This window comes from Thamnophis sirtalis, unplaced genomic scaffold (genome assembly GCF_051295495.1).
Source record: "Thamnophis sirtalis isolate CommonGarterSnake01/CBP01778 unplaced genomic scaffold, rThaSir2_p1.2 scaffold_2, whole genome shotgun sequence".
Lineage (NCBI taxonomy): Eukaryota > Metazoa > Chordata > Lepidosauria > Squamata > Natricidae > Thamnophis > Thamnophis sirtalis.
In genome coordinates, this window is record NW_028261382.1 from 25142708 (window position 1) to 25158610 (window position 15903).

Sequence of the window (15903 nt, forward strand, 5' to 3'; positions counted from 1 at the left end):
AACTTATCACTAACACCCAAAACTATTTATATTCATCAGAGAAAATGTTCTAAATTTTTAGGATTCTTTTAATATCTTTATGAAAAGTAGATTACTACATCTAATTTTTTTAAGAAATGTGATGGGTAACTTGGAGTTATGCATATGACTACAGCATTTTGTAGATAAAGTCTGCTTTTATAACCATGCTATTAACTAGTAATGATCAAACTTTGTCTTAATTATTGTACTTTATTTTCCAAGTATTTTGTAAAAGTTCAGGCAGGTGGAATTAAGTACATCATCAGCTTAGAGTCGCTGTGTTCCCACAAGTACTCCTCCTGGATTCCACTGACTCTTATCTAGTGCCAATTTAGTGTTGAATTTTAGCTGATCTTGTCTATGGGCCTGAATAAATCTTCTATGCTGCAACCTTACTGAATGGTCCTGATTCTTTGAACAGGACATCAATCCGCTTAACTTTGCCTCCCAGCTCTACCTGCTCTCCTTCTACATATTTCTTTCAAAATTAATGACTATATAGCAGGCAGTACGTTCTATTTCCTTTTCATAATGCAATAATGAACATATACCACAATCTTAAGATTAATGGGCTCTACTAGGAGCTGTCTGGTGGAGTGGTTAGAATGAAGTATTGCAGGCTAATTCTGCTGACTGCCAGCCACTCGATTTTGACCAGCTCAAGGTTGACTCAGACTTCCATCCTTCCGGGGTGGGTAAAACAAGGATGCAGATGATTGGGGGAAAAGGGCTGACCCTGAAAACCGCTTAGGCAGGACTGTGAAGCAATGTGATGTGGTATATAAGTCTAAGCGCTATTGCTGTTGATAGTAGAGTACAAACCGAAAAAAACTTTATGTATGTATGTATTATGTATGGCTGGCATGTATACATATATACGTACATAATACATACATACATGCATACATTAAGTTTTTTTCGGTTTGTACTCTACTATCAAATGACACTAAATATATACCTACCTTCCTGGCTTCAGCTGATAAGGAGGAGGACCTGTGGCTTAATGGTTAAGACATCTGCCTAAGATGCAATACAACACAGGTTCGAATCCCAGTAAGGGTATGGCTAGCTGATGAGAGCTAAATAGCTTGAAATAGATCTATACTAGTCTCCCTTTATTTATCAGCACAAATACAACATACATACATACACACACACACACACACACACACACACACACACACACACACACACGGCTGCTGCTGTGTTGCAATCGTTTTTTTCTGGGGGGAGGCCTTATTTTGGGGGGAGGGCTTTTTTGGGAGGGCTTATTTTTTGGGGGGAGGGCTTATTTTAGCGCATGCACTCAAAAGCCTGATTGGGCTTATTATCCAGGGAGGTTTTATTGTCAGGGAAACAGGGTACACACACACACACACACACACACACACACACACACACATATATATTCTGATAATTTTATGATTGCTTTTTGTAAATATTTTAATAAATGGATAAAGTTAACAGAGCTACACAGATTTTGTGTATATTACAAAGTAATTAAATTGTACTGAATATAAATTTTTATTCTACAGAATCAAATGCATTTTAATGGGCAGAAAATATTTCCCTCTAGGTAATATGGCTGTAACAATCTTTAGCATCAGTATTTGAAATGTAATATACTTACACACTGTTTAATTCAAATGTAATTGGTCAGCAACAATAATCTTACTGTATTGCCAAAATCTGAGTGTATGTCATTATGCTGCACCTCTTGGGTTGCTATTAAGAGATCCCAATTTACACAGAACAATGCGATGTCGCCTTAAAGTCACAGCTCCCCAGCCCTTGGGCTGTGGACCGGTATTGGTCTGTAACCGGTGGGAACTGGGCAATGCAAGCAGCAGGCAAGCACAATACCATCTCCATGCCACTCCCACCACCACCACTGCATGGAATGGAGCTGTTTTTACTGGCCAGATGCCCTTCCTGTCTCCAATGCAGAGTTTGCAACAGATATTTACTCAGTGTGCCCTGAGGGAGAAATATCTGCCACTACCTAGGATCTAACTCACAGTCTCCTGATTGTGAGAGGCCACTGCACCACTATGACAAACATGAAGAATAAATGAAAAAACTATAAAGAAGATTAATTGGGGGGGGGGGAATCTAGCTATTACATGTGCCTTTCAAACAAAGAGGAAGGGAAGGATAACAGACATGAATTAAGACGGTTTGATCTTGTGGAGATAAGGAAAGTGCACAGGTGAAATTAAGGTTTAATCATGAACAACGGAGCCACAATGAACCTCCGAAGTAGGAATTGGCGTCATCAAAGTTGTTCTGACTGCAGACAAAAGCAGTTGGTGATGCACCAGTGGTGGGTTACACTATGCTGAATGGCCACAGCAAAAGAAGCTGCAATCAATTCTAGAAAAAAAGCTGCTGGAGCCACTGAATGAATGCCATCACAGGAAAGACCCTACTCCACTAGATCCGGGGTCTCAAACTCACAGCCCACAGGCCAGATGTGTCATGCGCCAACCACCCCCACCCCTGGTTTAGCAAAGGGGGAAAATAGCAATAGCACTTAGACTTCTATGCCGCATCACGGTGCTTTCTGGCCTTCTCTAAGCATTTTTCAGAGTCGGCCTCTTGCCCCAACAATCTGGATCCAAACAAAAAATTAAAAAACTTTGTTAAAAAAAAAACAATCTGGGTCGTCATTTTACCCACCTCAAAAGGACAGAAGGCTGAGTCAACCTTGAGCCTGGAGAAATTCGAACTGCCAAATTGCAGTCAGCTGGCAGTCAGCAGAAGGAGCCTGCAGTACTGCACTCTAACCACTGCATCACCATTCTAACCACTGCGTCAAAAAGTCGCAATACGTCATGTGAGAATGTGACGCCGCGAGTTTGACACCCTGCACTAGAGGAATGAGCAGATGAGGGAGGGAGCAAAAGAGGACAGTATAAGAGAGATGATGGAGCCATTTAGAGACCCAGGAATGAGGCCTTGGCAACTGGGGGGGAAAACCACCAGTCCCCCAAGACAGTTTCCCTTAAACAGGCTTTTCCCATCCAGGCCCAGAGAATTTGATTTTTGTTTCTCAAGTGAGGAACTTTCCACCTTTCCCTGTTACAACTCATTTTGTTACTCGCTCAATTACAGCTGTGTAATTGGTCGAGACTATTTTGCATTTTATTTCTGTCATCAAGTGTATTAAACAAGCAAACAAATCAACAAATGAGCAAGTAAGCAAGTTGTGTGGCCCAATTCTGTATGGCCTGTAAAAGATGGGCTTTCCTTCCACCTCTCCATCCAGACCAGAATGAAAATAAGGAGGGGGGCCAGGGGGACACAACGGATTTCACCCTCTAGACTGAATCTGGTGCTCTCCTCTCCCATTTGAGGAGCAGCCATGCACAAACAGCCCACAATGTCTCCATTTCACCCCTGTGCTATCCAACCCATTTCTTACTAGCTTGGGGTATCGTCGTACTTTTTTTCTGATAAATCAAGCTATACCATGTCTCTGAAGGGGACGAGCAAGATTCCAATGTGGCACGCATTACTGAGACCTGGCTAACAGCGTGTGTGTATGTGTGTGTGTGTGTGTGCGCGCGCGTGTCCTCTGAGTTGGGCACCAGCTGAGACCCCAAGGCAGGGAAGGTGAGATGGCAGAGGGCATCTGAGAATGTCTCTTGGCTTTTGGGGGCCATGTCCCCGAGTTTCCAAATATGAGATCCTACTTCTGAGACTGGCTCCTGGCATCAGCACAAAATCTATGTATTTTATTATACTGTAAGCCACTTAAAATCATGTTGAACAATGGGCAGCAAATAAATGTAATAATAAATAAAATAAAACTCCCAGAATGTTTCTCCACTTCACCACCTCGTCCCTTTCCATGTATATCTGTTATGGCAATCAGGCCCGCATGCGTCTTCCAGTGCAAGGGAAGCGCAGCCTTCATCTCTGACCTGGGTTGGGGGTCCCAGCTGCTATCTTCCGAGCTTTGCCTTTAGGCACAGGGGGCAGCAGCTCCACTTCCTCCTGAGGCATCTGGGCCACTTTCTGCAGGAAGATCTTTTCCAAGGCTTGTGCCATGAGGACGATATCATCCGTTGGCTGGCAGAGAGGCACGGAAAGAGAAGGAAACACAGAGTAGCACAGAGGGCAAACTGAAATCCAAAGGCCCACACGTTCATTGCTAACTCTTGGGGGACCGAGGCCATTTGCCCTCAAAGGGTCTGGGCCCAAGGGAGAAAATTCAGAGCCAACACCCCCTCTTGGTAGTAGCCAAACATAGCCTATAAATGCCACGAGGCTTCCCCAGAAAAGAGTGGGCTAGATCCTTTACCTTGTTGTAAATGTAACAATTGGTAAACATGGTATTGAAATCCTGCATGCATTCACTGGCGCTCCAGTAGTAGTTGTGCTCCAGGCGCTTCTTGATGGTGCCCATGTCCATCGGGTTCTTGATGATTTTGTGGTAGTCCTGTTGGGGAGAGGAAGCACTCAATCTTTCACTAGCACCTTAGATGACCTGAGAAGAGGGCTGGCAAGAGAGGCCATGTCAAGGGAAGCCCTAAATCCTGACAGTGGAGGGGGATAGAGGGAGCAAGCAAGCAAGCAATCAGAATAGAGCTGGAAGGGACCTTGAAGGCCTTCAACCCCCGGCTCAAGCAGGAGACCCTAGACCCGTGATGGCCAACCTATGGCATGCGTGATAGAGGTGGCACGGAGAGCCCTCTCTATGGGCACACATGCCATTTCCAGCTGCACTTCCGGTTTCCGTCGAGAACACACATGAAGACCACCTGCTCTCTTCTAGGTTCTGTAGTGCACATGCATGAAGACCAGCTGGCTGGCGCGCATGTACATTACGGAACCCAGAAGAGAGTGGCTGGCTGGCCGGCATGCATGCGTGCGACGAACCTGGAGGTGCAGCTGCTCTCTTCCGTGTTTTGGTGCTCCAGTGCGCATGCGCACTCCTGCTTCAGCACTTGGTGCCAAAAAGGTTAGCCACCACTGCCCTCTCCCATTTCAGATGGGTGGCTGCCAGTCTTTCTTTAAAAACCTCCAGTGATGAAGCTCCCACGACGTCTGGTGACAAGCGGTTGCACTGGTTAATTGTCCTTGCTGTTAGGAGGTTTCTCCTTAATTCCAGATTGCTTCTCTCTGTGATCAGTTTCCACCTGTTGTTTCTTGTCCTGCCTTCTGGTGCTTTGGAGAATAGGTTGAAACCCACCCCCCTCTTCTTTGTGGCAGCCCCTGCAATACTGGAAGACTATAATGTCTCCCCTAGTCCTCCTTTCTCTAGCGCTGGACTATCCGTACCCAATTCCTGCAGTAATGATAGCAGGGCTGGTAGCATGTAATTAAGTGCATCAACGAATCTTATTCTTAAGTGTAGTGCAAGGAAAACAATAACATTCACAACACAGTGAAAACCATCAAGACAGAAAGACACTCTTAATAATCAATCAAAAGCATCATTAACCCCAGATAAATCTGATGGGCAGTTTTGATGCCCTGAGTCCCTAGGGAGTGGGCGGCATACAAATGTCAATAAATTTCCAAACTTGACAATAAACACAAAATATCTGGGTATTCGTTTCCTCTCATAAATATTATATATTTGTCTTTGCATAATGCATAAATATACTGAATATTCTTGTACAAAATATGGTAACCACTATTACCATACCATATTATATGGTAACAAGCAAGGATGAAGACCTCCTAGAATCCATATGGGTCAATATAAAAGGAGAAAAGAATGACATTGCTATAGCAGAAGAAATAGATGGACTTTGCTAAACAATTAACAAATGTATGTAGGAAACACACAGCAGAAGTAATGGGAGATTCAGCCTTCCATCCTTCCGAGGTGGGTAAAATGAGGACCCAGATTGTTGGGGGCAAGAGGCTGAATCTGTAAACTGCTTAGAGGGGGCTGGAAAGCACTGTGAAGTGGGATATAAGTGCTGCAGCCATTTTGTGTTTTCTGGTAGTTACTTTTGTTCTCCTTGGCTTTGTTTCATTTCAGATGGAGTGTCAAAGTGCCATCATTCCACGTGAGCCTCAGCTAAAATTCAACATTTTTTGGGGGGGGATTATTTTCTTCTCATTTTCAAATAAATAAATAAGATAATTAAGTGGAAAGAGAGAGAAATTAGGCTGACCAGATATTTTGCTTTGGGAATCTGGAAAGTTAAGGCAAAATCCTGCAGAATCTGAGTGACTTAACAGAGCCAATAAGCTTACTGCAAGACATCAGAAAGCTGTTATTTTTGCTGTTATGGTGAAGGTGATGCAATGTTTACTCTCCAAGGATGGAGTGGGAATCTCACCATTTAGCAACACAAGCACAGAGAGAGTGGCTAGAGAATTCTCCTAGGAGGCAAGATTCTGACTGCCCCCTCAAAACCCAAACTCCACACGCATAGGGAAACCGTGGCTGTCCTATGGGCCGATTGTTCCATCTTCAGCAGCACCTGTCTATCAAACATGGTCTTCAGTTGGAACCAAAGAGCCAAGAAAACCTCCCGAATCTCACTTTTCACCCCAAGTGACAATTTAAACTCTGTTTGCAGACAGCTTAAAAAGACACCTTCACACAATATCATCTATAGCAGGGGTGTCAAACAGGATTTCTTCGAGGGTCGGATCAGCATTGTAGTTCTCGGGGGGGGGGGGGGAGAAGTGGGGGCAGTGGGAGGAGATAGGACAGAAACCTCTTGCAGCACTTTGCCGGCCAAAAACGGGCCAGCAGAGCCACCATGGGCTGGTCCTTTCATATTTCCAGGCCGGCCCCACGGGCGAATTTAAGCAACCCACAGGACTTGAGTTTGACACCCCTGGTCTACAGCATGTTCTGATTTTTAATTTAACCATAGAGCAGAAGTTAAATGTTAAGTTTAACTCCATCAGAGCAGAGAGGCAGGGAATGTTTTGGGTCCCATCCCTGAGGGAGATACACCTGGTGGGACCCAGAAGAAGAGCCTTCTCTGTGGTGCCTCCCTTTCTCTGGAACATCATTTCCCCAGAGATTAGAATGGCTCCCACTCTAATACTCTTCTGGAAGGCGCTGAAGACCTGGTTCTGCCAGTGAGCTCGGGGAACCCAGAGAGGGATGGAGCCCATTAAATGGCTTGTGTGATCGGCTGTCGCTGGGGCGGGAAGTGGGAGATAATTTTATTACATGATTTGATTTTTTATTAGTTTTACTGTTTTTAGATGTGGTTTTTTATATTCCATAAGCCGCCTTGAGTTGCCATGAACGAATAGGCGGCAACATACATTTAATGATAAATAAATAGATAAATAAATAAATAAATAAAATGTCTTGACAGAGACATTAAAAAAAGAGAGAAATTATCACTCACCGGTAAGTTTAATTTAATGGCGTCAACTGGCTGATAGAAGGGCCAGGCAAATTGGTGCTTCCACAGGGTCTTCACCACCACATTCTGCATGTACTGCAGTTGGTTCGTCTTCCTCCCAGGCTTGGTGGGGTTGGTGACCTCTGGGGGAGGAGGGTTGACTGGCCCCTGGGGGGCCTGGATGGCTGATGTAAGGGCAGACATAATTCCCTGCCTCCTGGTTTCACTGAGGGCGGCGGCAGCAGCAGCAGGAGCAAAAGGGAGGAGGAGGAGGAGGAGAGCCGCCTGTTATGCTCCCCGCGTGGGATGGGCATCCCATTTCCAGGGACCAGCTATGCAGCCTGGAAAAGGCAAGGAGAAAAAGCATGTCGGTTTCTTCAGTGGGAAAAAGGTGGCATTATGGAAAGCAAAACGTTTGGTGGACAAAGCAGCCATCCTCTTTTCCCAGATCCCATGGTTACTTGGCACCCCCCATAGAAAGGAATCCATGTGAAGAGTTTTAGTCTCCTAACTGTCATCCCCATCACTCACCCCAGAGCAGTGGAAGAGGCAACCAACTCTGGGGTCAGAGGCCATCCAGGTGTATGGCTCAAATGAAGAGTCTGACATCAAAGAAGAAACCACATGCAGAACAGAACATTCCCAGAGCTCTTGAGAGGCCCCATCGGTCATATGCTTATTAAGTACGGTAAACTGCCACCTATCCACCACTGGTGACTTGCAGAGAGAGAGGGCTTTTGGGAACAACCGACAAGCTCAGTAGTGCCACAGTGAGAACTACAAACATCAGGGAAAAGGGGGGGAGTCTTCCATCGCATCCCTTCTTTCTTAGGCCAGGGCTAGTTCTTCCCATCGGGCAGAGGGAGACATAGTACACACTCTGAAGTCTCAAACTCAATATATCAACAACTATGCCTAAATAACAACCCCAAAGAAGAGGTGCCTTTATGGTTTAACGAGGGTTGGATTCCCACAATCTACTGAAGCATTTTGTGTTGGCTGCATCTAGTGTGTTACACAAAACCTAGGGCGAAATATGAACTGGAGCCCTGCCGATGCCTCTTCAAGGAAGAGTGATAATCCTACAATCATCAAGGCAGATAAAGGAATGTCTGCAAGGAAACAGCTAAGCTCAGAAAGCACCAAGGACCTCCCTACCTACAAGGGACTTTTCTTCTTTGGGAAATTGAAGCCGGTCAGCATTTGCCTTCCCCAAGTACAAAATGGCAAATAGGATCCCATATTTTTTTCTGGTCCTAAAAAGTCTTTGCTGGTAGTTACTTTATGGATGCCAAGGTTCATAACTGCTTTTGTTCCCCTCTTTGCCCCTGGCGCACGCAATGGGGTTCAAAGACAGTGGCTCGATCCATACATGTGGCAAGCCATACGACCACTTGGTTCTCATTTAACACGCATAAGGAAACTAAGCAACAAAAAGTTTGTTCAAAATAGCTAAACATTATTTTTTTACATTAGGCAAAATACTAGCAAAGGGACTATATTAATTTAAAACTATTAACCATGAGGCATTTTCATTCTGACAATAAAATAAAATGACACACAAAGAGCAAAATTCAATTTCTATTCCATCAAGTCATTTCAAGTGAATAAAGATTTGATCTTTTCAAGGATTCACAAAATAAACAAAAGTGTAATTTGTTTCAAAATGGGAGATGTCCCAAAGAAGGCAACAGATTAGTCTATTCCAGGAGTGACTCTCTTTTTTCCCCAGTGAAAACTGCAAGCTCCACCAAATGCCTCCCATCACTGGAGAAAAGGGTGGAATAGTCACAGAACTCCCCATCTGAAGAGATGAATCACCTAAGAGTAAAGCTTTTCTTCAGGGTGGAGTTTCAGTAAAATAAAAACTTCCAAACAAAGAACCAAGGGCTTCCTCAAACATTTCTGCCTGTCATGGGCCAATCCATGGGGCCAGAAGAGAAGGCAAAGAGCAGGGAGGGCCCAGGCAGTGGCTCTCTGTAACTGGCCTTCTAGTCTTCAGGGAGCCCCACCACTTTGGATCCCCCTGAATGGGGACAGTTTACAAAACTGCCCCCTTTCCCCTCATAGGCACTTACCAATTCCATCTTTTTCTGATATTCTGAAGCAGTTTTTCATCACCTTAATAGCAGTTTATACTTTCGTATCAATCCCCAAAACTTTGGTATAGATTAAAACAATAGTTTCCACAGGCTAGAATTTACAAAGTTACTTCTGGCTATAAATGATGGGAAACTATCCAGTAAGTTCTCCAGATTGCACACAACTACAACTACCTGTGTGTTAACAACCAAAAAGTATGTTGTTTTTTCTTGTTCCTCCCCTCCTGAACAGATGCAAGATAATGGGGGGGGGGGGAGAAAGGGCTCTGGAAAGCTCTTTCCAGCGGCCTCCCTGCAAATGTTATATGCAAGCTCAATAATGACATGAGTAATGCAGAACTCATGGAGCCACTTCCTACCTTTCCCAGGGTGCCTTCTGGGCACCACCACCTCTCATTATCCAGGCCTCTGCTTCAAAGCAAAGCCAGGCACTGGCTTCCTTCAGTCATCAGGTGGGGCCCAGATGCTAAGGCTGTCCTCGGATCGAAGCTGGAGTGCTAAGACCCTCATAAAGGGCAGGCGGTCCATGCTCCATGCTCCATGCTCCATGCGCGGCTGCTCCTCCCCCAGGCCCTCTCTCTGCCCTGGGGATTCCAACAGCCCTGCTGAAGTCCCAGGGGGCTGGCTGGCTGCCAACCAGGGCTGAAAAGTACCAGGAGAAGCCCCTGCATTGAGCCTAGGAGGCAGAGGAGCAGAGGAACTCCAGTCCTCCAGCCTGCCCAGCTCCCCCTGCAGAGGAGGGACATCTGTGGCAGGTCACAAAAGAGGCCCTGGAAGGCAGCAAACACCTGGGGGGCCACTGCAAACCTTTCTCAGGTCCTGGCAATTGTGTTGCCTAGTTTTTTATCCCACTTTGATTTCTTTTAATTGAAGGCAGCATACGTAGCTTAATGCCTCCTGTTTTCTCCACAACACTCCTGTGAGGTGGGTTGGGGAGAGGGAAGATAGAGGAAGAGGGAGAGACAACACCTGCCCCAAAGTCACCCATCTGGCTTTCATCCCTAAGGGAAGGCGACAATTTGCATTCCTCTGGTTTCTTTTAACTGCTACATCAAATTGGCTCTCACCAATTACTTTGCCAAGAAAAAAAAAGGGGAGGGGAACTTTGGAGTCCCATACACAGAAAGAAAGAAAAAGCTAACTTTTTCCAAGAATGGCATGCACACACACACACACACACACAAGTTTTTGGGCATCCAGTTTTCGTATTTGTCAGAAACAATAAGCCTGAATGACAGAAAAATTGCTGCAATGCTCCCCAGAATTTTTTTACTGCTGTAAATAAATCAAGCAAGAGATAAAGCATAAAGGTCAAGCAGCCTCCAAATAATGAGGGGGAGGGGTCTAGCAGGCACAAAGCACCATTTTATTCCGACTCCTCAATGAAACTTTCAGAGGCGGCTGAGTCCTGGATTCCAGAAGCTTCTCTATTATAAGGCAGCACTTTAATCCTGCGGGCGGCACTGCTGTGCCCACGTCCACCCCGCCCCCCCATGGCTCTCCTCCATCTAGGGCAGTGTTTCTCAACCTTGGCGACTTTAAGTCCTGTGGACTTCAACTCCCAGAATTCTCCAGCCTGCTAGGGGACTTAAAGTCTCCAACGTAGAGAAACACTGATCCAGGGGTTCCTTCTACCTTGGCAGTTGGCCAATCCGACCACTTCCCTCTGCCACTCTCTGGCACGCTGCTTATCAGCTGAGTTTTCATCATCTCTGACCCTTGTGACTAGGGTTTATGGGAGCTGTAGTTGAAAACAACCGTAGGGAATCAGGTGATTTATCCTGAATGCCTTCCACAACCTGTTGCTGGGAAAGGCAAGTAATTACAAAGACTGTGATTTTAGAAAGCCATTCAGCCGGCTGAGCTGTTTTTGGTTTTGTTTTGTTTTGAAGCCAAAGTGGTGGTTTTCTTCGTAGTGGGAATTTTTTTCACCCTTCCACTGAATAAGCTTAGACAGCCTCATGAAGAAGCACAAGTCCCAGCGTAGCTCTTCTGTTTTCCTGTGATTTAGGCCGAGCGGGCTGTTCAAAAACCAAAACTCTCTTCTACAAAACAGCGTAGCAGAGACCTCCAGAGACACAAAGCCTCCACTGCACCTCCGGCTTATTCATAGGAGGGAAGCATTAAATTCAATACCCTGCAAGGGAACCCCCACTCGGACAAACAAGCTAACAACAAAGAACCGTCAAGACTGAGAGGGCAGCCACGGGTTTATAAAATGAGAGCCAACCCGTCTCCTCTCACCAGGCATGCCCAAGCCGCAGCCCTGGAAAGCTAGTGATGCAGCAGTCCCACAAGATCGTAAACTTTTAACATTTATACCTGCATACAAATTAACTATATTATATACAGTTACAACAGGCAAAAGACTGGCAGAAGGCATCCATGAACACCAACTGGCAGTCAGAAGACATGACCAAAATTCTTTAATTACTCAACATAGAGACAGATTTAACCATAGTTTCAATTGGGAAAATGTGACCATCCTAGACCAGACCAAGTCCAAAAATGCCAGGGAACTTCTAGAAGCCTGGCACTCTGACAAATCAGCCGTCAATAGACACATAGACATTAACAACACCTATAGACTATGCAAAAGAGGCCATCAACCAGCCCAAAAGAGAAAAAGATTCCAGCACTTCTCCACCAGGAAACAACATAGATTAACTCCAAGGTTAACTTCAGACTAACAATCAAGTAAACAATACCCCAAGCAAGAAATTGGCAAAGAGCCATCAGTAAACAGCCCAACCAAAGAATCCCTAAGACCACCCACACCCACACAGACAGGCAAGACACCAGAATATAAACTGACAGCAAACAGCACTCCTTACTAGCACTGATGATGTTGCCTAGTTGGGTAATGAAACATCTGCAAGAAAACAAGCAAGCTCAGAGAGCACCAAGGACCCCCCTTATTTTATATGTAGTCCTCTTCACTCAATGCAAGCCATAAAGTTTGAACGCACCTGCCCTACACACAGATGATGTTACCTAGTTGGGTAATAAAATGTCTGAAAGAAAAAAATCCAGCTCACACAGCGCCAAGGATGCCAGAAACCTCAATTCCTAGGCAACACTGTTTCTATTACACTCAAAAGCCCACGAAGAAGAGATGGCTGAAGTCGGACTGACTGCCTCACTGCACGCAAAGCAATTTCAGCTGCTTTCTATGAAACGGCTACTGTATTCCAGTTGGTAAAGCTCAGAGAGCTTGATGTGCAAACTTTAACCAATCAGGGCTCATTCAATGGGCCATGCTTAAGAAAACAATGTGTTAGGTAGTGTATGAACGTCTCAAAGGTTACTGATGAAGCTCGCACTCTGAAATGAGGCTATTCTGTCAGACTCACTGCTGAGTAAATCCACTCAGGACGGGGGCACACAACTCAAGTGCCGAACTAGGCTAACAAAGCACACATTCAGTTTCCAAAGTTCATCCTCAACTTACGAGAGGCCTTCTTTCTTTCCCCTATCTTCCCCAGGCAGGGCTGGGAGAGGGAGCACAAGCATCTCCCTAACTTCAACAAGGTCTGTGCCGGATGGGCTTAGCAGGATAGTATCCTCTGGGCAGGAACAGGAAAGGCAACCAAAACATGTGCGATTGTAGGGCCAATGTAGGGCCGATTATAGGCAAAATATTCCTAAGTGTGTGTCCTGATCAGTGCTGGGTTTCAAATTTTTTTGGAACCTCTTCTGTAGGTGTGGCCTGCTTTCCGGGTCCAGTGGTGGAACCTCTTCTAACTGGTTCGGTAGATTTGACGAACCAGTTCTACCGAATAGGTGCGAACTGGTAGGAACCCACCTCTGGTATTGATATGCACCTCCCCCCAGTTAGTTATTGAATTTCTGCTTTTCCTGAGCTCCAATCAATTGCTATTGCAATCCAAAGGCTATTTATTCTCCAGGAGTTTAAAATAAATATTAGAAAGTAGGACTTTCCAGAGAGTTACAGGTTATAAACCAAACTTCAGACCCAGAATTGAGCAAAGTGACTTGAAGCATTTTACCTCTTCTATGCAACCGAAAAGCCTCATGTCACCTCCTGAGAAGTGGGTTCCTTAGGTCTGGTGGGGAAGAGAGAGAAAGGAAGTTCCCACCTGCTCTTTAAGAGGCTGAAAGGGGGGGGGGGACTTCAACACTGCACTGGCTGTGTATGTGCTTTTCTGCCCTGGGTCAAAGTCCACCAGCACCAAGCAATACCAGGAGAAACAGTGGCTGCAACCACACTCTGCATTCAGCCATAGAATAGCTTTGTTACTGCTCACTAAATATGCCAGAATTTACAAACGTGGCATTTATGATGAAATTTGCACCTGCCCTTCTACTAATATAAAGCACTCAAGTTGGCTTGCAACATTTAAAAAAACACAAAAAAACTAAAACCAACCAAAAGTTCAAATCCTGATGAAAGAAATACATTTGACAGTTTTCTTAAAGGACGGGGCAAAGGACACCTCCAATCTGGGCAATTGGGCCCAAAGCTGGTTTCATGGTCCCCCCCCCCCAATCAATTACAGCATCTTTAGCCATGTTTGACTTAGCATAACTTTCACTCAGGCCTCTCCCGTTTGCACCCAGCCTTCCCAGTCCAGCTGGAGAGCTGGCTCCGCAGCAGCCCAATGGGATCCCTGCCAGTCCTTCAAAGCTTCTTCCTCCACCGACTCCGAAGTTTTGACAGGTGTCATTAACTTTCTTCGCCGGCTCTTCCAGGCTGCCAAGGCCGCTCTCCTTTCATCCGGGCTAAGAAGGGACCCAGGACTTCGGCAGTTGGGAGTTTCCGAGCACGAGAAGGGAGCGAGCCGGGCAAGCACCAGCGATGAATGGCTGCCTGTCTCGCCCAGTCCGGTGGGGAACTGTGGCGGCCGCCGGCTGCCACCGGCCCGGCAGAGCTCAGCTTGGACCGGGGGCGCCCCGACTCCGCAGCCCCAGGGGACGGAGGAGGCCGGGAGCCCCAAGGCCCGGCGCCCCGCTTCTCCCTCCGCTGCAGGGAAGAGCCGGCAACCGCCCTCCGGGGCCGCGTGGGAGCCCACCGGGGAGGCCGCCTCAACTTCGGGGGAAGCGCGGCGCGAAGACCGCGAGGGCGCCCCGTTCCCGACTCCAAAGGGGCCCGTTTGGCGGGAAGGACGAGGCCCCTTCGGACACACCGGGCACCGACACTCGCCGGCCCCGGGGGAGGAAAGGATCCGCGGGGGCCCGGGCAGGCTTCGGCCGTCCCCGGAGAAGCCACTTCGTCGGGCCCACCGAATGGCGCCGACGGCCTTTGTGTGGCCACCGCTGCCGCCGGCGAAGATGGCGCGGAGGGGGAGTCGCACCCGCCCCCCGCCTCCCCCCCGCCTTTGTCGCTGCGGCGCCCCTCCCCCCGCGCGGCGGTTGGCGCCCCCCCCAGCGCCCCTCCCTCCCCTCCCGGCCTGGGCCCTCCCGCCCGCCCGCCCGCCCGCTTACTTGGGCCCGCCGCCGCCCCCGCCGCCGCCTGGCCAGGCCGGCGGGCGGGCAGGCTGGCCGGCTGCTGGCTGGCGCTGCGTACCGAGCCGCTCCTGCCGCCGCCGCCGCCGCTCCGGTCCGCTGCCGCCCGCCGAGGCCAGTCGGGCTGATGCTCGGACGGGGCGCAGCGCTGCGCTCATGCGCCGGCCGCGGGGGCCGCCGGGAAGCGTAGTTCACTGGAGCGGCCTGGCGCGGCGCTCCGCCCGGCGGGGACTACAAGCCCCAGCCTGCGTGCGCCCCCTTTCTTCGCCGCGCCGCCAACAAAGCGCTCGGCGGCGGCGGCGGCCCGGCCAGGTCGGCCTCCTCTCGGTGGGACCCATCGGGAGAACCTCCGTGTAGGCTCCGTCCCAGCGACCGAGGCGTCCCCGTCGCGCAAGCCCGCCCAGGCACACGCCGGCTCCGTTGGTGCCATGGGAGCCTCCGCGGTGCAGGCCGAGAAAGGCCTGGCGGAGCCACCCGAAGCGCCTCTCCTCGGGCCCCTCTTTGTCATGGCCCCTCCCGTCCGCAGCCTCGGTGGGAGGCACTCTGCACGGGTCCCTGGGGCCCTTCAGGTGGTCCCCGGCTTGACTACTGTAACCTGCTCCACGTGGGGCTCCCCGTTAGGAGGACTGGTGCAGAACGCGGCGTCTCCCACAGCCCTGGAGGGGCCTGCCTCCGTTTACCCTTTCAACGCTCCTGCCTTCTGAGGGCTACAGTCGCTGGTTTCATTGTGTGCCTCCAAACTCTACACGCCGTAGCGCAGGGTTCCTTGAGGGACCCGCTGCCTCCCACCGCATCTGCTCAGCCAAATTGTCCCTGCAAGACTGGCAGCTCCATGTTCCCACGGGCCTCGGAAGCGAGCCTTCTCTGCAGCAGCCCCTGCTCTGTGGTTCCCCCAGAGATCTGGATGTGCTGTTGTTTAGAACTGTGAAAACCTGGCTCCAGAACCGTAAATTCAGGTAGTTCTCATATATTGACCACTT

The 15903-nt window shown here is 48.3% G+C and overlaps 1 protein-coding gene across 5 annotated transcripts in view; it reads right to left on the minus strand.

Moving 5' to 3' along the window:
- Positions 1-15089, minus strand: part of BRD3 (bromodomain containing 3) — a 29129-nt gene extending 14040 nt beyond the window's left edge. For 3 of the 5 annotated variants that reach the window (XM_087704494.1, XM_087704492.1, XM_087704491.1), the window contains exons 1-4: positions 14903-15066; positions 7359-7696; positions 4328-4465; positions 3948-4095 (exon numbers count right to left, since the gene is read on the minus strand). In XM_087704494.1, the coding sequence (XP_087560620.1) occupies positions 3948-4095; positions 4328-4465; positions 7359-7559 (487 nt within the window). In that variant the 5' untranslated portion in view covers positions 7560-7696; positions 14903-15066. Of the gene's footprint in view, positions 1-3947; positions 4096-4327; positions 4466-7358; positions 7697-13467; positions 13570-14902 lie in introns of those variants that run through there. The other 2 variants (XM_014065717.2, XM_014065716.2) reach the window with 2 other exon arrangements.
- Positions 15090-15903: the final 814 nt, after the last annotated feature.